Source organism: Ochlerotatus camptorhynchus, unplaced genomic scaffold (assembly GCF_037179485.1).
Source record: "Ochlerotatus camptorhynchus isolate MF236.1 unplaced genomic scaffold, CSIRO-AGI_Acam_v1.1 ptg000246l, whole genome shotgun sequence".
In the NCBI taxonomy this organism is placed as follows: Eukaryota; Metazoa; Arthropoda; class Insecta; order Diptera; family Culicidae; genus Ochlerotatus; species Ochlerotatus camptorhynchus.
In genome coordinates this window covers 999,027-1,020,260 of record NW_027040736.1, presented here as the reverse complement: position 1 = coordinate 1,020,260, position 21,234 = coordinate 999,027, and the positions used below count along the sequence as shown (strand labels likewise).

Below are 21,234 nucleotides of genomic sequence, written 5' to 3'. Positions count from 1 at the left end.
CGATTTTGGTTTTTTGAAATTGCACTCCTAATATATTGCCGAAAGACGTAATCCTACGTCAAAAAAAAAAAGCGCTGATACTGATATTTGACCATGCATCGGAATCCTGATCCGAACATTTCCTTGTTTCCAATCTCAAAACCATAACCGTCAACAAGAAGGGCTTAGTGCCACAATTCGATGTGGTAGATTTACATCCCGTAACGTACCACGAAAAGGTGATCTCCGACGTTAAGGGCCAGCAAGAAGAAGCTAGGACAAAAGGGTTCGAAGGTAGATCTTACACCGTAACGCACCATAAAGAGGTGATCTACCCGAGTTACGGGAAATTTTTTCAACTGGTTTGAAATGATCTCAGAGATTTTAAATTATCTATTATACTTATAAGACTTTCCGGACAACTGTGAAGTTTTGAACGATCAGATAAGATACTTTGCAATTGACACAATTTGAGGAATGCTAAAAAAATCCAAAACCGTGTGATCCAAAAATTTACCAATTGAATTAAACTAGGTTTAGCGGCGCCGGTCGTCTAGTGGTAAGCCCTCTAACCTCAGCAGGCCTGGGTTCAATGCCAGTCAGCGCCGCCGGGATGTTCTGAGACATAACATCTCTGATCACGCCTTCCTTCGGAAGGGAAGTAGAGCCGTTGGTCCCCGGTTCATGAGTTCATGCGTCGATAGGTAGGGTCCAAGTGTGGAAGCTGCCTTCCTGGCGTCGGTAGCATTGGTGCTCAGCACGGAAAACAAGATCGGCGGAAAACAAATCAAGGAAAACAAAAAATAAAATAAACTAGGATCAAAAGTTACAACGAGGCTAAAAATAAACAAGATCATATTCCAAAGTTTGACAAACTTTGCGATTTAAAAAATTGTAATTCTATGATTTCTACGAAAGTTATCAGTCACAAAGTTTGGTTAGGTTCGAAGTTTTTACGATTTCTGCCATGTCCGAATGGGGCGCCATGTGTACTCGCTGATACCTCATCTTTTCCCACGATATTAGGTATTTTTTCTTGAATTTCTCAACTTTTCCACTTATTCAACCTGGGCACAATGTTTTATTCAGATTTTTCACTTTTTATTTTTACTGAGTATATACTTTTTCAATTATTTGCAATTACATAGGGTTTTCTTGTTTGTTTTTTTTTCTTCTCATTTTCACCTTTGTTTCTGTATTTATAGAGAATATTATTTATATAATATATATAAAATAATATTTGTTTTTACTGCCGCGCGATTCTCACTTGTTCAGTAAACTTACTGGCTAAAAAAGAGTGGGAATTTTGTTTTCTCTCGCTTGCGCTCTCACTGTCTGGCATTCTCCTACTATGCATCTGTTTCTTCGTTAGATCAGTACTTTTTTTTTGTTTACCTTATCGCATCCTATCACGAATCTGCGAGAGGGAGAAAAGACGAAGCAAAACCAAACAGAACTAGGAAGGAAGATGCGTGTGGGGGGGGGGAAATTATTACAGTTTGGTAGGTAAATTACAAGGGGAAATGAGGGGGGACGACTGTTTTCCTCTTCGTGTTTAAATTTCGACTTTATACAACAGAGACAATATATAGAGAGAAAGAAACGGTTGCGGTTTCGCTTAAGTTAGCTTGTTTCCTTGTTTTGTGTTTTCCTTTGTTTGTTTTTTTTATTTAAATATTTATAATTTCATTATATTCAATTTTTCAGTTTTTTTCCTTCCTTTCCTTGCTTCCATTTCTGGCTTAATATTTACTAAATTTATATACGTCAGCGTGTATCTCAGTTTCTTCCGTTCAGTTTTTTTTTCTGTTTTGTTTGTTATCAATAAGAATTAATTAAGGTCAGTTGCATCATTTCATCATCATCATCTTAATTTTTTTTTCGACTTATTGACTAAAAAGGAGAAGTTTGCTTACTTTTCTTTTCTTTTCATTTGCTTCTCGAGGGGAAAACAACGGGAGGAGAAATGTACACGTGGGATGGTTTGTTTTTGTTCTTTTGCACACGTTCTGGTAAAAAGGAATCATGTTTCATTCATCGTAAAAAAAAAAATCAACAGAAAGAGCGACGATTACGACGACGATGGCGCGTGATTTATTTCATTATCTTTTGTTTTGTTTCGTAGATAGAGAGAAAATTTGCTGCATTCAATTTGTCTAGTTTTTGCTGCTCTTTTATTTAATCAGTGTGAGTGTGTGAGTGTGTGAATGAGTGACTTACAAAATAATCAGTTTCTAACCTCTTCTCGCATTTTACTCTTGTTCGACACAACATTTTCAATGGGACGTGATGTGTTTTCTTCTTCTTCGTTTGTTTTCTTACTAAATGCTGCTCTTGGTTTGCTTTGTTTATCTTAAGTAGTAGTAGTAGATTTGTTTTTTTTTTCTCTTTCCCTTTCTTCTCTAGTGGGTGAGAGTTTCGCATGAAATGGTTGCATTGATCAGTTTGATGAGAAGAAGAGAAGGTGCGAGCGATGGGACGCAATGTGATTGGTAGTTTTCTGTTAGCTTGATGGATGGATCAATGGTAGGAATTTACGTTTACTAAACATAACGAAAATAAATCGAAAAAATATTTAAAAAAAGTTAAAATATAGACTAGCTTTTGTTTATTTTTAACGTAGTTTAGTGACGGATCGTGTGTTTCTTCTGGTTAGAAAGGAGTTAAATAATTCACATTGATTAAATATGATGCGCACTCTGGCCGCACGATACACGGTGGGTTCGAAGTCGGTGTTTTCTTTTTTGCGGATGAAATAATATTCATTATATTTCTCATTTCTCAGACGTTGTTGAAATTTGCATGCTTATCCGATTATCTACAAAAAGTTAACAATGTTGTGCAATTTTAATGTGCAGTTGAAATTATATGTGTTTCTATTTCCTATGGCACATGGCTAATACATCATGTTACGTCAAAATTTGATGGCTTTCGGTTTTCTTGTAAATTATGGGAGCATTAACAAATTTCAAATTAAGCCTGATACCAAATGAATGATTTGAAGTTTCAATAATTATTTGAACCAACTGATACGGCTTAGTAAATCCTACCCGTGTAACCAAACAGCCCAATAATTCACCTTTTAGTTTAATAGAGCTTTCATACGGCTAAAATAATACTTATAAGCACTTTTTTGGACTTATATTTGAATTAGTGAGCTTTCCGATTACCTAATCAGTCAAATTTATAATTGATTTATCACAACTTACTCTCCAGACACACTGCCCAACAAACAATTTGTGCTGATTAAGAGCTGAATAAGCTATTTTTTAGCTGAATAAGCATATTTTTGTCTGAATAAGCTCTTATTCCGCTTACAATGTTTGTTGGGTGGAGCTGAAGGCAGACAAAAAGTTTCAGTGTTGGCGTAGGTAGCTTGCATGAAGATGAAGAAGAAGTGCATTGTCCTTGCTATTTCAAGGTCTTTCCCTACAAACAGTGCTTCTAATTACGAGCCTAATACTCAAATTCCATTGGATATTATAACGAAAATAGAAACAGGAGCGACCCCATTTTAATGGATGATGTCGTCTATTCAAGATCGGCAATTGAAAGGCCTCATCAGCTTTTGTAAAAACAAACTTCTTGCTCATCAACGCATACCAACAACACTATCGGATAGGGGAAACTTTCCTCTACCAGACGGTGCCCTGGATATGCATAGGTGAGCTCCGATTCACGAGAAAATTCCGCACGAAGTTTTTCAATTGTTGATCTTGAATTGACGAATGCTCGGATCAATTGTTGAACGCCTGTAGTCTTTCAATTGAGAGCAACCTGCGGAGAAACGAATCTCTGATCTACTTCTTCCAAACACCAACCCGACATTGTTCCGACACGGAGCCGACTGGGTTTCGCAAGTCCAATCTAGACCCTTTTTCTGATTTTGTATGTGCCACAATTGACAGAAGATGAGGTTCAATTGATGCACCTGAAAACACACGTTGAGCAGAATTGATTGAACAGTTCTGTTGGATCGGGTTCAATTGAATTATTTAAAAATTTACAGCTCTAGTAGGCAGTTTTCATCTAGCATTGCCTCCAAAGTTCTCTCAAACTACGTTTACACTTCTCTAGGGTTTCCTTTTAAGTTCTGTCGACTGATTCGCACAAGACTTTTAAACTTGTTCCTCGGCTAATTCTTGATCTCGAGACTTGTCCCAAAAAGTTTTTGGATAAGTTGCACAAAATCTCCAAACTTGCACAATTTGCCCTATTCTTCGAGTCATGTGACTCGCTGTCACTAGTGAGTTGAAAAAAAGTGACAGCTTCCGAACTTGTTCAACTATCCTTTTAGACGTATTTCGGTTTATCACTCCCGTCGTCGTCATCTCAGCTTGTCCCACAAAGTCGTCTCCAGCTTTGTTCCACCTGGATTTGAAACAAGTCCCATAAAGTTTCAGGACTTGCTGTACTAGGCCAATGAATTTACTACACTTGACACCCCTAGAATTGACCCACAAAATTTGTTCATCTTTGCTTAGGGACTGCTTCCAGTTAGCTCGTCAGACTTAACCAACGATGTAAGTCTATTAAGAATTTAGAAATTTCACCGCTAAAGGCCCACGCACATTAGATCCGGATTGGATACGTTGCGGCAAAGTGACAGCTAAATTTACTGTCGAATTTACGTCAACGCAACGCAAACGGATCTAATGTGGGTGGCCCTTAGGATTCCAGAAACTGCTTGACTGGAATTTTCGGAATCTTAATGCTGCTTGGAATTTCAGAATTATCCGGTCGACGCTTTCGAAATCTCCTTATAGGGATTATCTACTGCTCCCTGCTATGGATCTTCGGAACTCCTAAGGGAAGCTTAACGAGAAAATTCCAGACAATGGCAAAATTTGAGAATCTTCCAGAGGAAGTTTCAGGAAATTTCAGAGGAAGTTTGATGAACTTCCCGGAAAATTTTCACAAACTTCCCGGAAAAGTTCGATGATCTTCCAGAGGACAATTTGAAGAAGTCATAAGGGAAGTTTGAAGAACTCCTAACGGAAGTTTAAACTTCTAGGGAAATTTTTAAGAACTCCTAAGGAAAAGTTTGATGATCTTCCAAAGGACAATTTGAAGAAATCCGAAGGGAAGTTTGAAGAACTCCCAACGGAAGTTTAAACTTCTAGGGACATTTTTAAGGAAAAGTTTGATGATCTTCCAGAGGACAATTTGAAGAACTCCTAACGGAAGTTTAAACTTCTAGGGAAATTTTTAAGAACTCCTAAGGAAAAGTTTGATGATCTTCCAGAAGACAATTTGAAGAAGTCCTAAGGGAAGTTTGAAGAACTCCTAACGGAAGTTTAAATTTCTAGGGAAATGTTTAAGAACTCCTAATGGAAGTTAATTGAATTTCGTGAGAAAGTTTAAGAAACTTTCTGGGGAAATTCGAGCAAATTCCAGACGATGTTTGAAATTCTTCCAGAACAACATTTGAGAATCTTCCAGTGGAAGTTTAGGGGGATTTCAGAGGAAGTATGATGAACCTTAACGAAGAAAATTGATGAACTTCCTGGAGAAGTTTGACGATCTTCCAGAGGACAATTTGAAGAAGTCCTAAGGGAAGCTTGAAGAACTCCTAACGGAAGTTTAAACTTCTAGGGAAATTTTTAAGAACTCCTAAGGAAAAGTTTGATGATCTTCCAGATGACAATTTGAAGAAATCCGAAGGGAAGTTTGAAAAACTCCTAACGGAAGTTTAAATTTCTAGGGAAATTTTTAAGAACTCCTAATGAAAAGTTTGATGATCTTTCAGAGCACAATTTGAAGAACTCCTAACGGTAGTTTGAACTTCTAGGGAAATTTTTAAGAAGTTTGCTGAGTTTGAAGTTTGATGATCTTCCAGAGGACAATTTGAAGAAGTCCTAAGGGAAGTTTGAAGAACTCCTAACGGAAGTTTAAACTTCTAGCGGAATTTTTTAAGAACTCCTAAGGAAAGGTTTGATGATCTTCCAGAGGACAATTTGAAGAAGTCCGAAGGGAAGTTTGAAGAACTCCTAACGGAAGGGAAATTTTTAAGAACTCCTAAGGAAAGGTTTGATGATCTTCCAGAGGACAATTTGAAGAAGTCCGAAGGGAAGTTTGAAGAACTCCTAACGGAAGGGAAATTTTTAAGAACTCCTAAGGAAAGGTTTGATGATCTTCCAGAGGACAATTTGAAGAAGTCCTAAGGGAAGTTTGAAGAACTCCTAACGGAAGTTTAAACTTCTAGCGGAATTTTTTAAGAACTCCTAAGGAAAGGTTTGATGATCTTCCAGAGGACAATTTGAAGAAGTCCTAAAGGAAGCTTGAAGAACTCTTAACGGAAGTTCATACTTCTAAGGAAATTTTTAAGAACTCCTAAGGGAAGTTAAATGAATTTCGTGAGAAAGTTTAAGAAACTTTCTGGGGAAATTCGAGCAAATTCCAGACGATGTTTGAAATTCTTCCCGAGCAACATTTGAGAATCTTCCAGTGGAAGTTTGAGGGAATTTCAGAGGAAGTATGATGAACTTCCCGGAGAAGTTTGACGATCTTCCAGAGGACAATTTGAAGAACTTGAAAGATTGAGTTTGAGGAAATACAAGCGGAAATTTGATGAATGTTCAGGAAATGTTACATGATCTTCCAGGGGGAATTTTATGATCTTCTAGGAAAATTTTAAAGAACTTTTAAGGAAAACTTAAAGAACTTTTTTAAAAATTTCCGGAAACTTTCTGGGGATTCCTAACAAAAATTTGATAATCTTCCAGAGGAAGTTTAAGAAAATTCCAGAAGAAGTTTGATGAACTTCCCGGAAAAACTTGAAGAGTATCCCGAAGAAGTTCGTCGATTTTCCAAGGGACAATTTGAAGAAGTCCTAAGGGAAGTTTTAAGAACTCCTAAGGGTAATTTGAAGAACTTGCTTTGAAAGATTGAGAAACATCCTGGGGATGATTGGACATTCCAGATGAAGTTTGATGATCCTCCAGGATAAGTTTGATGATCCTCCAGGGAAAATTTAACGATCTTCTAGGGGAGTTTCGAAGAACTCCTAAGGGAAGCTTAAAGAACTTCCTGGGAAAGTTTGAGAAACTCCCTGGGGAAGTTCGAGGAAAGTCATGACGATGTTTGAGTAACTTCCAAGGCAAAATTTAATAATCTTCCAGAAAAAGTTTGATGAACTTCCCAGGAAAATTTTATGATCTTTCCGGAGAAGTTCGACGATCTTCAAGGGGATAATTTGAAGAAATCCTAATGGAACTTTCGTTGAAAGAACCAGAAACATCCAGGGGAAGTTTGAGGCAATTCAAGAGGGTATTGGATGTACCTCCGGAAGAAGATTGATGATCTTCCAGGGGAAATTTGACGATCTTCTAGGGGAATTTTTAAGAACTGCTAAGGGGAGCTTAAAGAACTTTCTGAGAAAGTTTGAGAAACGTCCTGGGGAAGTTTGAGGAAATCCCAGAGAAGTTCGACCAGCCTCCAGAGAACAATTTACTTTCAGGGGAGAAGATTGATGATCTTCCAGAGGAAGTTTGATAAACTTCCCAGGGAAGTTTGACGATCTTCCAAAGGGGAATTTGAAGGAGTCCTAAAGGAACATTAAAGAACTTCCTTTGAAAGATTTAGAAATATCCAGGGGAAGTTTGAATAAATTCATGAGGCATTTTGATGAACCTCCATTGATGATCTTCCCTGGATAATTTGACGATCTTCTAAGGGAATTGTATAAAACTTTCTGAAAAAGATCGAGGCAATTTCAAACAATGTTTGCGTAACTTCCAGGGCAAAATTTTGGAATCGTCCTGAATAAATTTCAGAGAAAGCTTGTTGAACTTCCCGGATAGTTAGACCATCCTCCACGAGATAATTTAACGAAGTCCTAAGTGAAGTTTAAAGAACTTCGAAAGGTAATTTGAAGAACTTCCTGTGATAAATTGATAAACATCCAGGGGAAGTTTGAGGAAATTCAAAAGGATGTTTGATGAACCTCCGGGGGAAGATTAATGATCTTCCAGGGGAAATTTGACGATCTTCTAGAACTCCTAAGGGAGGCTTAAAAAACTTCCTGAGAAAGATTGAGAAACTTCCTGGGGAAGTTCGAGGAAATTCCAGACGATGTTTGAGTAACTTCCTGGGAAAAATATGATATGAGAATCTTCCAAAGGATTCAGAGGAAGTTTGATGAACTTCCTGGAAAAAAAATGAAGATCTTCCCGGAGAAGTTTGACCATCCTCTAGAGGACAATTTGAAGAAGTCCTAAGGGAAGCTTGAAGAACTTGAATTCATAAACATCCAGGGGAAGTTCGAGGTAATTCCAGAGGAATTTTCATGAACCTCCACGAGAAGATTGATGATCTTCCAGGGAAAATTTTACGATCTTCTAGGGGAGTTTTGAAGAACTCCTAAGGGAAGCTTAAAGACCGTCCTGGTTTAGAAACATACCGGAAAAGTTTGAGGCTATTCCAGACGAAGTTTGGGGGAAAATTTGAGAACATTCCAGGGGAAATTTGGGGACCTTGAAAGTTTGAAAAACTCCCGGGGAACAGTTTGAGGAACAACCAGGGAAAATTTTAAGAATTCTCAAGGGAAGTTTGAAGAACATTCTGAGAAAGTTTGTGAAACATTCAGAGGAAACGTGAGGCCGGAGGAAGTATGTGGTGCCTAGAAAAAAGCAGGAAATTTGATGAATCTTCTGTATAAGATTAATGATCTTCCAGGGATAATTTGAGGATCTTTCAGGGTGTTTTGAAGAACTCCTAAGCATGAGGAACTTCCATGGAACATTTGAGAAAACTTCCAGGGGAAATTTGAGGATATTCCAGGAAAAAGTTTAGAAGCTTCCATGGAATATTCCAGGAAATTCCAGAGAAAATTGTGAAGCTATCAGGGGAAATGTGAGGAACAGCCAGTGAAAATTGCAGGCCCTTCCAAGGAATTTTTGGGATATTTTGAAGAACTTCTAAGAGAAGTTTGGTCAACTTCCTGGGAAATTTGGAAGATCTTCCAGGGGAAAGGATTTTTCAAGAAGAAATTGAGGATCTACCAAGGTAATTTTGAAGAACTTCTAAAAGGGAAGCTTGAGAAATTTCAATGGAACATTTGAGGAACTTTCCAAGGAAAGTCTAAGGATCTTTCTGAAGAAATTAGAGGAACTTTTGAAGGGAAAATTGAGGATCATCCAGGGAAAAGTTCAGGAGCTTCCATGGAATATTTCAGGACAATCCAAGGAAAGTTTATTGATATTTCAAGAGGAATTTGAGGATCTACCAAGGGAATTTTGAAGAACTTCTAAAAGGGAAGCTTGAGGAATTTCCATGGAACATTTGAGGAACTTTCCAAGGGAAGTCAAAGAAACTTTCAGATGAAATTTGAGGAACTTTCCAAGGAAAAATTGAGGATCATCATTGAGGAAGGTCCAGGAGCTTCCATGGAATATTCCAGGACAATCCAGAGAAAATATGAGGACCTTTCAGGGGATGTTTGAGGAACATTCAGGGAAATTTTGAAGAGAAGAGAAGTTTGAACAACTGCCTGAGGATGCGTGAGGATCTTCCATGGAACATTTGAGAACTTTCCAAGAAAAGTCTAAGGAACTTTCAGATGAAATTTGAGAACTTTCGAAGGAAAGTTCAGAAGCTTCCATTCCAGAACATTTCAAAGAAAATTTGAGAAGCTATGAGAGGAAATGTGAGGAACATCCATGGGAAATTTAAGAACCTTTCAGAGACATTTTGAAGAACTTCTAAGAGAAGTTTGATCAATCTCCTGAGAAATTTGAGGAAGGGAATTTTCGATGAACTCCTAAGGGAAGCTTGAGAGAAATTCCATTGAATATTTGATTTTCCAGGGAAAATTTGAGGATCTTCGAGGGAAAAGTTCAGAACTTCCATGGAATATTCCAGGACATTTCAGAACAAATTTGAGAATCTTTCAGGGGAATAGCGAGGAATAATCAGGGGTAATTTCAGGATCATCCAAGGAAATTTGAGAATCTCCCAGGGAAATTTTGAAGAACAACTAACAGAAGTTTGAACAATTTCGTTAGACATTTCGAGAATGTTCCAGGGGAAAGATCAGAATCTTCCAAGGAAAGTTTAAGGATCTTTCAAGAGGAATTTGAGGATCTACCAAAGGAATTTTGAAGAACTTCTAAAAGGGAAGATTGAGGAATTTCCATGGAACATTTGAGAAACTTTCCAAGGGAAACCTAAGGAACTTCCGGTGAAATTTGAGGAACTTTCGAAGGGAAAATTGAGGATCGTGCTGGGGAAGGTTCAGGAGCTTCCAAGGAATATTCCAGGATAATTCAGAGAAAATATGAGGACCTTTCAGGGGATGTTTGAGGAACATAAAGGGATAATTCCAGTACCATCCATCGAAATGTGAGGATCATCCAGGGAAATTTTGAAGAACATCTAAGAGAAGTTTGAACAACTGCCTGAGGTTGTTTAAGGATCTTCCATGGAACATTTGAGAACTTTCCAAGGAATGTATAAGGAACTTTCAGAAGACATTTGAGAAGCTTTCGAAGGGAAAGTTCAGAAGCTTCCATGGAATAATCCAGGACATTCCAACGAACATTTGAGAAACTATTAGAGGAAATGTGAGGAACATCCATGAGGACCTTTCAGAGATATTTTGAAGAACTTCTAAGAGAATTTTGATCGATCTCCTGAGAAATTTGGGGAAGGGAATTTTGAAGAACTCCTAAGGGAAGCTTGAGGAAATTCCATAAAATATTTGAGCAACCTTCCAGAAAATTTGAGGATCTTCGAGGGAAAGTTAAGGATCTTCCATGGAATATTCCAGGACATTTCAGAACAAATTTGAGAATCTTTCAGGGGAAGAGCGAGGAATAATCAGAGGTAATTTCAGAACCATCCAAGGAAATTTGAGAATATCCTAGGGAGATTTTGAAGAACATCTAACAGAGGTTTGAACAACTTCGTGAGACATTTTGAGGATGTTCCAGGGGAAAGTTCAGAATCTTCCAAGGAAAGTTTAAGGATCTTTCAATAGGAATTTTGAGGAACTACCAAGGGCATTTTGAAAGGAAGCTTGAGGAATTTCCATTGAACATTTGAGGAACTTTCCAAGGGAAAATTGAGGATCGTCCAGGAGCTTCCATGGAATATTCCAGGACAATACAGAGTAAATATGAGGACCTTTCAGGGGATGTTTGAGGAACATAAAGGGATAATTTCAGTACCATTTTTATGAATTTCTAAGAGAATTTTGATCAATCTCCTGAGAAATTTGGGGAAGGGAATTTTGAACAACTGCCTGAGGATGTTTGAGGATCTTCCATGGAACATTTGAGAACTTTCCAAGGGAAGTTTAAGGAACTTTCAGAAGACATTTGAGCTTTCGAAAGGAAAGTTCAGAAGCTTCCATGGAATATTCCAGGACATTCCAAAGAAAATTTGAGAAGCTATCAGAGCTATCAGAAATTTTGGGAAGGGAATTTTCTAAGAATTCCTAATGAAAGCTTGAGGAAATTCGATAGAATATTTGAGCAACCTTCCAGGGAAAATTTGGGAGCTTCCAGAGGAAATTTCAGGAGCTTCCATGGAATATTCCAGGACACTCCAGAACAAATTTGAGAATCTTTCAGGGGAAGAGCGAGGAACAATCAGGGGCAATTAGAGGACCATCCAAGGAAATTTTGAAGAACATCGAACAGAAGTTCGGACAACTTCGTGAGACATTTTGAGGATGTTCCAGAGGAAAGTTTAAGGAACTTTCAGGAGAAATTTTAGGAGCATCCAGGCGAAATAAGAGGATCTTCCAAGAGAAATTTCATCAGCTTTCATGGAATATTCTAGGACATTCCAGCAAAAATTGAAAAGCTTTCAGAAGAAGTTTGAGGAACATTCAGGGGAAATCTCTGGGCCTTCAGATAAACTTGAGGATCTTCCAGAGAAATTTTGAATAACTTCTAAGGTAAGTGTCAACAACTTCCGGAGGAAGGTTGAGAATCTTTTAGAAGAAAATGGAGGATCTTCCAAGGAAAGTTTGATAGCTGAAAGGTGAAATTTGAGAAAATTCCGAGGGTAATTTGAGGATCGCCCAGGGGAATTTTAAAGAACTTCTAATGGAAGTCTAAAGAACTTCCAAGGAAAATTTTGGCGATCTGATTGTAGTACTTCCAGGGATAAATTTAAGGGAATTTCCAGCGGTAGCTTGAGGATTTTCCAGGGGACGTTTGAGAAACTTTAGATCGGAGGAAAGTCCAGAGGAAGAAATTCGATATTAAATATTGGCACTGTCAGTTTAAGATAAATATACAATAACTGATAACGGACGAAAATGTAAGTAATTCTGAACCCGCGACCGGGAGAAGGGCGTCACAGCTAAATGTTAACCCAAGATGCCCAATTTATTTATTTTTCATTTCTCGCATCTAAATACATCAACTTGCATTGCAGAAAATCTTCATCTATCTTCTTGATATCTACTCAGCTTAGATGGTAGTTGTTTGCCACCTTGCTGCATACACTAGCAATCTCAAATAGTGATGTCCCTCTCGTATCCCGGTCGCAAAGATGTCAACCTCAATAGAAATTTGCGTATTTGCTTTCGGCAGAGTTGCCAGTCTTTTTGAGCTGTTGTCCTCGGTTGAACATAATTACAATGTTCAGTTGGATAAAAATGACTTTTGAAGGTGATTTCAGGCCGTTCCTTTATCAGTCTTTCACCCCCTATTCTGTATTCCATTCGAAACGGATTTCCCATACAATTTTGGGGGGAAAAGCGTTTCAAACGAAATTGAGAATAGGGGTGTTTAAAAAGTAAAATCCACTTCGATGAAATTTGGTTTTCTCCCTAATGTCACGTCAAATCTCCGACTTCGAATCCACCGTGCTACAAATGATCGTATGTTAAAAAAAGAGATTAACTTTAAAACAAAAATGTTTAAAATCACAAACTCACAAGAGGCCATGGGTGTGGTATTAAGCAGCGGATTTTTCTTCTTATGTGTGAGCGTGAATGCTTGAGGGTTGCCGTTTGTTTGTAAATATACAAGTTTAAAATATTACCATTTAAAACATATATTCATATAAGAACAATACTATAACACGAAATCATCTTCCTTAGCTCTTTGCGCTTGCTTGTTCTGCCTATTTCATTTGCTCCTCTAGCGAGAGAGAGATTAGGGGTCAACATCGACAGCGACGACACGACTAAACGACGAATGGCGATCAGCTATTTCTGCTTCTGCCTCTTCTTCTTCTTCCGCTTCTACTACCTACTCGTGTGTGTGATCGATCTTGCTGCACTTATCTGTGAGTGTTTTTCTGTGTGTGTGTGTGTGTGTGTCAGTGTCAAAGAGAAACGACGGATTAAATCATCACAATTGGTTGCTTGTTCCATTTATGTTTTGTGTTTTACATTCTTAGCTTCATTCTGTTTTCTTTTGCAAATTGCAACATTTCTCTCGGTTAATTAATTGCACTCATCTTCTGTTTTAGTCGTTGCAATTTGTTTCGCTTTTTTACCAATTGGAAAAGGGGGAAAAAGGGATGTATGTTTTTTGTTACTTTTGCGTTTTCTTTTTCTTTTTTTCGAGATAGCAAATATGTTTTCGAACGAGAAGGTGTGAGAGATAGAGCTTTTGCTTTGCTTGTTTAATATACACTAGTGATTTTTTTTTTCGTTTAGCAGAAGGAAAGAGACATGGGAAAAGAACAATAATTTACAACGAAGGGTAGGCCGACGACGATTTTCGAAAGAATGTGGGGATTTATACACAACTATCTTACGTGCTAGGAATCGTAGCTTTCTTTCATTTAATTTACTTTAATTAGCAATAAATTGATCACTTGACTTGAATTGTTTCCTTTTTTTTTTTCTTTTCGCGCTAACTATTTACATCGAGACACTTTTCATTTGTTTCTATTTTGCTGACAATGTGTTCCATGGAGGGGGAAAATTTGCATACTTTCATACAAGTCGTGCACGGCCTTCCCCTCCCGGCAAGGGAGAGGGACCTGCGAATGTGTTTCATGCGTGTGTGTGTGTGTGTGATCACCTTTGTTTCTTTATATCCTAAGTTTTGCGTTTAGTCGAAAAAGAACATAAGTGTGAAAATGCAAAAATCGCTGCCACTTTATTACAGCTGCTGCTGCTGCTGCTGCTGCCGACCGGTTAAACTCTAAGAATTAATAAATAGCTTGTTCTTATCCCTAATGTTGGTTCGCGAGCCGAGCGTTGGCTCCTCCAGCGCCCGGAACCGCACGAAACCTTGCTCGGCGACCAGCATCGTCGAGCTATCACCGCCTGCTTCTCCGGCCGTCGGTGCCGGAACAATCTTACCAGGCAAAACCCCACTCGAGGAACCTCCGCTGCTGCTGCCCGGACCCAACCCGTTAACCGGGACGTTCGATGCGGACACGGTCGGCGACGAGCTGCCCGGGTCCTGGTTCGGAGGACCATGATCGCTTCCGTTGTTATTGAACCCCGTGTAGCTCGAGCTGGACGAATCCCGGGACCGTTTCTTGCTGTGATAGTAGCTGGCCGCACTGCTATTATCGTCAAAGTTGTTGATATTGTCCTGGGACGATAGGTGGTCTGCACCGACGGCGACACCATTCACCAACCGATCGTTGAAGCTTCCCGGATGGACCAATTCTCCACCAGGGAGATTCCTCGGAGCTGCCTGCGGGTGATGGTGGTGGTGATGGTGATGATCCGGGACAGCTCGACCCGAAGAGCTTAACGTTTGAGCACCATTCATATGTCGCTCCGGACCAATCCCTCGAGGAGGTCGTCCCTGACCTTGCTGCAGCTGCTGTTGCTGTTGCAGTTGTTGCTGTTGTAGCTGCTGCTGCTGCTGCTGTTGTATTGCACCACGGTTGTTGGACGAAGCCGAAGACGAAGCCGACGAGGTCGAATTATTGTTATTCCGCCCACTACCGCCGGCCTGCTGATTAAAATGCATTCCACCAATGTTATTCAGCGTCCCACTCTTCCTCACACCGATCCTCCTTTCGAACGAATCGTTGTAGTTGTTGAAGTGGTTGTAGTGGTGATGACCCACCGTATTCGCGCCGTCATAGTTTGCCTGACCGCTCTTCAGCGTCTTCAGGTTCTTCGACGCCCGGAACTCTCCCCGGGAAATTGACTGCGACGAAGCCGCTTGATCAAACGACGGACGTTCAAAGTTCTGGAAATCATAATTCCTTGGACCTTGCTGGATGTGAACCGGAGGAACCGCCGCACCCCGCAAGCTCTTCGTATCGTACGGAGCGTTGATCGGTTCCGAGTAGCAGTTATCCATGATGTCGTGATACTGAGGTCCATCCCGCGGCTCCCCTCTGTGGTGATGCTTCAACTCAAAGTTCGGGTTTTCGTAATGATCCGGCATCTGCTCAGTATCGTTCATAAAATCCTCGTGCTGATCTGCCGGCTGACTACCGTTGTAGTTATTACTATAGTTGTGCGAGCTCGATCGCATACTATTCGTCTCGAGCGATCGTTGAAAATCTGCACCCGCTCCCGGTCCCAGCTGCAGATCCTGATTACTATTCTGCTCCAAGTTCAGCGAGTTCAACGCAAAGTTATCGTCATAGATCGGCTTCCCCGTCCTCAAAGTATACGTGTGCAAGTTCGTATTAGCGTTACAAACCGCCGGATAGTCAGTCTCAAAGTTTTCCTGGCTCGACGAAGACGTGCACGGGAACAGGGCAAAGCCACTGGCATTCGGTTGCTCCATATCCTTCTCCCTCTGAATAACCTTCGAGGTTCCCGTCTTCAGCCCCGTAACCCACGAGAGCAACGCAATGATCACGATCTCGATGAACCTCAAACTGAACTGGTAGCCCCACTGGAACCAATCGATCTCGATGTGCGACGCCCAGAGCGTCTTCTTGGCCGAACTGTCATTCAGATTATTGTTCGGCGAGAGCTTAACCTTGGTCTGTGAGCTAATACTGATGGCACCGTAGATCTGCAATGCTGCCAGCAGGATAAACAGCAAAGCCGTCGCGATCGTGATATGAATGGCATACGACAGGTTGTTATACCCATGAATGTAGTTCTGGCTCTTGTGCAGAATCCGCTTTAACAACCGGTACATGTACAGATACAGGATCCCCAGCGACAAGCAGATGAAGATGTAAATAATCTGACAAATCAACGACAGCACTCTCGGTGGAATCTGGATATTGGTGGGACCATGGCCGGTCTGTCCACCGCGGCTACTGGCCATCAGCTGGGCTTGCTTGTGATAGAACTGCTGCGTTTCGTAAGACTCGACCAAATGCAGCGTTATGCACAGCCCCACGTGAACCCCGGAACCGATCATGATCGTCAGCGGACGGAGAATTGAACTGTATCGGTTAGTCTTGTGGTTGATCGATCGCAGCAGCAGGAACAGAATCAGAATCGCGAACGTCGTCGTTAGGAACGTAAGTGGCAGATTTAACAGCAGTTCGGACGTAAACAAGTTAAAACTAAAGTGAATATTGTAAGCGTCATAGCATAGGTAGAAAATTCGCAACAAGCAGATAATGATCAAGATCAAATGAATACTGATGAAGTACGATTGCGAGAAGAGGTGCGTTAGCTTATCGTAAAAGATGATCTTAAATATGGAATACACGGCCAGAATCGTAAACAGAATCGCCGACAGATACACGTGAATGTTCCACGCGATCGTCCACGTGCTAATGTCTTCGATGTCGGTAGCAAAGTTCCTATCGTTCCCGAACCCGTTCCCTAATTGACCTTCCTCAGCGCTGGCATTCGCTTTAATCATCACCGATTTCAGATTCAAGTTCGGCATCTTCTGTGTGATCGGCGACGACGAGGATGACAGATGGACCAACGAACTCACCGTACTGGTCTGGACGCTTTGCGCCTGAGTCGAGTAGGAACTCGCTTCCTTCTCCGCAACCACGTCGTCCTCTTCCTCCTCGTCATCCTCGTCGTCCTGATCATCCCTACCGCCACTGTTCTCACTTCCATCGAAATCTTCCCCTTCATCCCCACCATCATTCCTATCGTTTCCCTTATTTAAACTTTTCGAATTACTCAACGACGTCACCGGTGGATTCAGGTCGAAGGTCGGTTGATTCGGCCGCGGTGCCGACGTCACCGACCGCAGCAGCACATCCGGAATCGTCTGCGTCCTCCCGTTCGAACCGCTCAGTATCCTGGAAATCGACGGGAAGTGCATCCCATTTGGCAGTATAGCGCTGGAGTTCCCATTGCCGTCCAGCATGAACTTGTTGTCCACCCCGTAGCTCTTGGCCGAATCCAGCTTGTTGCTCTTCTCCGACGGTGTATTCAGTGCCTTCTTCCGCTGAGCGTCGATCGATTGCGACGAGCTCGACGGAGCTATACCACCGCCTGGGCCACCACCACCGGTGGGATCCTGCGGTAGGGTCGGTTTCTGCGGATTCACCGATCCATTCAGATCCGGCCGGATGGGGATCCGTTCGTGGCCGGGCATCAGGCTGGGCGGGGGCAGTGGTCGTCGGTTCACGTAGCTTCCGGTGTTGATGATCGTACTGTCGCTGTTCGTTCCCCGCAGGGTCGGCTTATCGGCGAACGGGTTCGTGTAGTTGCGAGGCAGTGGTGGCGTGAAGAAGGTTCGCGACGGCGGCGAGTACGACGGGATGTCCCCCGGGAACATCGGGTTCGTGGGGAAGCCCTTCTTGTTGTGACCTGGAAGACGGGGGAAGAGAGAGAGAAAGGGAGAAGTTAGAAAAGGGGATGGTATGAGTTTATTTTTTTGGGGTTATGATTAGATAATGTCGGGAACTTATGAATACCGAGAACGGTTCCTTCTGCAAATTTCCCTTCAATAGAGCAAATTTCAATCAAAAGCCATAGAGGGGGTTTGCAACGCCCCCGGGAAACCATGGAAATGACGCCCCTTTCCTAATTTATTTTAATTATGAGCGCCCAATTTATAAACAAAGGAGGAATTTTTTTGAGGATTTCTCACACGACGAATGAGAACGACCCAAATTTGAGTTTAGTTCACTCATGAGCGCCAAAAGTGCAGGAACTCAGCGATGAGTAAATTTGCAGGAACTCAGCAATGAGAAAATGAGGAAAGTTGGCGAAAAGTTTACTCAGTCTAGGAGAAATATACTGAAACCTCCGTTTACGAAGTCTTTTTTGAGCTGTATTTAACTTACGTCCCTCTTTTAACGAAGTAAATCTCAAATAAGGGGCTGTCCATTAACTACGTAGACATTTTTTTCGGATTCTTGACCAACCCCCCCCCCCCTAATCCCCCTGTGTAGACAATTGTCCACACAATAAAAAATTGTATGGGCCGTGGATAATTGCCAATCCCCCTAACACTGTCTACGTAGTTTATGGACAGCCCCTAACGAGTTTTCTTTTCTACAAAGTAAATTCCAAATAACGAGTTTTTTTTTGCGATTTTGGGAACGTGGGATATACTGTAAAATACCCCACAATATGGGTATTTTGGAATCGAAGTGACTTTAAGGGACCGGAAACCGATGTCTGACGCCATTTTGAAATCCAAGATGGCGAATTCCGGTTACATTTTTTTTTAAATCTTTATTTAAGAGATTTTTAGCCACAGGCAAGTTTATCTCTACTTCGGGTTACATAAAAACATGGCAATTCTGCCAAATACCCCACAATATGGATATTTTTGGAATCGGAGTTAAGTGAAGGAACCGGAAATCCCTGTCTGATGCCATTTTTAAATCCAAGATAACGGCTTCCGGTTACAGAAAAACTCGAATATTCCATCAAATTCCACACAATATGGGTATTTTTGGAATCGAAGTGACTTTAAGGGACCAGAAATCGATGTCTGACGCCATTTTGAAATCCAAGATGGCGGCTTCCGGTTACATAAAAACTTGGAAATTCTGCCAAATTCCCCACAATATCGGTATTTTTGGAATCAGAGTGACGTGTAGGAACCGGAAGTTGATGTCTGACGCCATTTTGAAATCCAATATGGTAGCTTCCGGTATCAGAAAAACTTGGAAATTCTGTCAACTACCCCACAATATGGGTATTTTTTTTTAATCAGAGTGACGTGTAGGAACCGGAAATCCCTGTCTGATGCCATTTTGAAATTCAAGATGGTGGCTTCCGGTTACAGAAAATCTTGGAAATTATGTCAAATACCCCATAATATGGGTATTTTTGGAATCAGAGTGACGTGTAGAAACCGGAAGTTGATGTCCGACGCCGTTTCGAAATCCAAGATGGTGGCTTCCGGTTACAGAAAAATTGGAAAATATTGACAAATACGTCACAATAAGGGTATCTTTGAAATTGGATTGACGTGTAGGGACCGGAAAATCATGTCTGTCAACATTTTGATATCCAAGATGGTGACTTCCGGTAACAGAAAAACATAGAAATTCTGTCAACTACCCTACAATATGGGTATTTTTGGAAGTGGAGTGGCGTGTAGGGACCAGAAATCGATGCCTGACGTAGTTTTTAAATCCAAGATGACCGCTTCCGGTTACAGAAAAACTTGCAAATTATGTCAAATACCCCACAATATGGGTATTTTTTTTAATCAGAATGACGTGTAGGAACCGGAAATCCATGTCTGACGCTATTTTGAAATCCAAGATAGTGGCTTCCAGTTACAGAAAATCTTGGAAATTCTGTCAAATGCCCTATAATATGGGTATTTTTGGAATCAGAGTGACGTGTAGGAACCAGAAATCCATGTCTGACGCCATTTAGAAATCCAAGATGGTGGCTTCCGGTTACAGAAAATCTTGGAAATAATGTCAAATACCCCATAATATGGGTATTTTTGAAATCAGAGTGACGTGTAGAAACCGGAAGTTGATGTCCGATGCCGTTTCGAAATCCAAGATGGTGGCTTCCGGTTACAGAAAAATTGGAAAATATTGACAAATACGTCACAATATGGGTATCTTTGAAATTGGATTGACGTGGAGGGACCGGAAATTCATGGCTGTCAACATTTTGATATCCAAGATGGTGGCTTCCGGTAACAAAAAAACTTGGAAATTCTATCAACTACCCCACAATATGGGTATTTTTGGAAATAAAGTGGCGTGTAGGGACCAGAAATCGATGCCTGACGTTATTTTGAAAAGTAAGATGACGGCTTCCGGTTACAGAAAAACTAGAAAATTCCATCAATGTGGGTATTTTTGGAATCGAAGTGACTTTAAGGGACCGGAAATCGATGCCTGACGCAATTTTTAAATCCAAGATGACCGCTTCCGGTTAGAGAACAGCATGGAAATTCTGTCAAATACCCCACAATATGGGTATTTTTGGAATCGGGGTGACGTGTAAGAACCGAAAATCGACGTCTGACGCCTTTTTGATCCAAGATGGTGGATGAATGTCTCCCAGATTAAAAAAAAATACCCATATTTTGGGGTATTTGACAGTTATTCCCAGTTTTTCTCAAACTTGATACCGCCATCTTGGGTTTCAAAATTGGGTCAGACATGGATTTCTGGTTCTCACACGTCACCCCGATCCCAAAAATACCCATATTGTTGGGTATTTAACAGTACTTTTCTGACATCTACTTCCGGTTCTTACACGTCACTCTGGTTCCAAAAATACCCATATCGTGGGGTATTTGGCAGAATTTCAAGGTTTTTCAATCTTGGATTTCAAAATGGCGTCAAACATGGATTTCCGGTTGACGTTAAATAAAGGAAAGAAATAATGGATTTCCGGTTCTAACACGTCACTCCGATTCTTAAGATACCCATGTTGTGGGTTATTTAACATTATTTTTCTGCTTTTCTGTAACCGGAAGGCGCCATCTTGAATTTAAAAATGGCGTCAGGCATGGATTTTCAGTCCTTATACGATACCCTGGCTCCCAAAATACTCATATTGTGGGGTATTTGACAGTATTTTCCAGTGTTCCTGTATTCGGATGCCACCATCTTGGATTTCAAAATGGGGTCAGACATGGATTTTCGGTTCTCACACGTCACCCCGATTAAAAAAATATTCATTCTTCTTCTTCTTCGCATTTCAAGCTTATTGTATATCGCATATTAGCTTATTGCGTGCTCTCATCTTAGTGTTCTAGATGCACTTCCACAGTTATTAATTGAGAACTTTCGATGCCTGTGCCATTTTTGCATTGGTATAATTGTGTGGCAAGACCAATCATACTTCTATGCCCAGGGAAGTCGAGAAATTTTCCTACCCGAAAAATTCCTAGACCGGACCGGGAATCGAACCCAGCCACCTCCAGCATGGCCTTGCAAAAAATACTCATATTATGGGGTATTTGACAGAATTTCCAAGTGCGCTCAAATTCGATTTTCGAA

General features: G+C 40.8%; 2 protein-coding genes across 5 annotated transcripts in view; both read right to left on the bottom strand.

Annotated features, from left to right (window-relative positions):
• Window positions 1-21,234, bottom strand: part of LOC135704712 (uncharacterized) — a 329,334-nt gene that overhangs the window by 160,846 nt on the left and 147,254 nt on the right. The gene's annotated exons all lie outside the window — the stretch shown is intronic.
• LOC135704698 (uncharacterized) overlaps window positions 12,325-21,234 on the bottom strand; it is a 397,828-nt gene continuing 388,918 nt past the window's right edge. For all 4 annotated transcript variants that reach the window (XM_065226178.1, XM_065226177.1, XM_065226179.1 and 1 more), the window contains one exon: window positions 12,325-17,608. In XM_065226178.1, coding sequence (XP_065082250.1) covers window positions 14,094-17,608 — 3,515 coding nt within the window. In that variant the 3' untranslated portion in view covers window positions 12,325-14,093. The remainder of the gene's footprint in view (window positions 17,609-21,234) is intronic.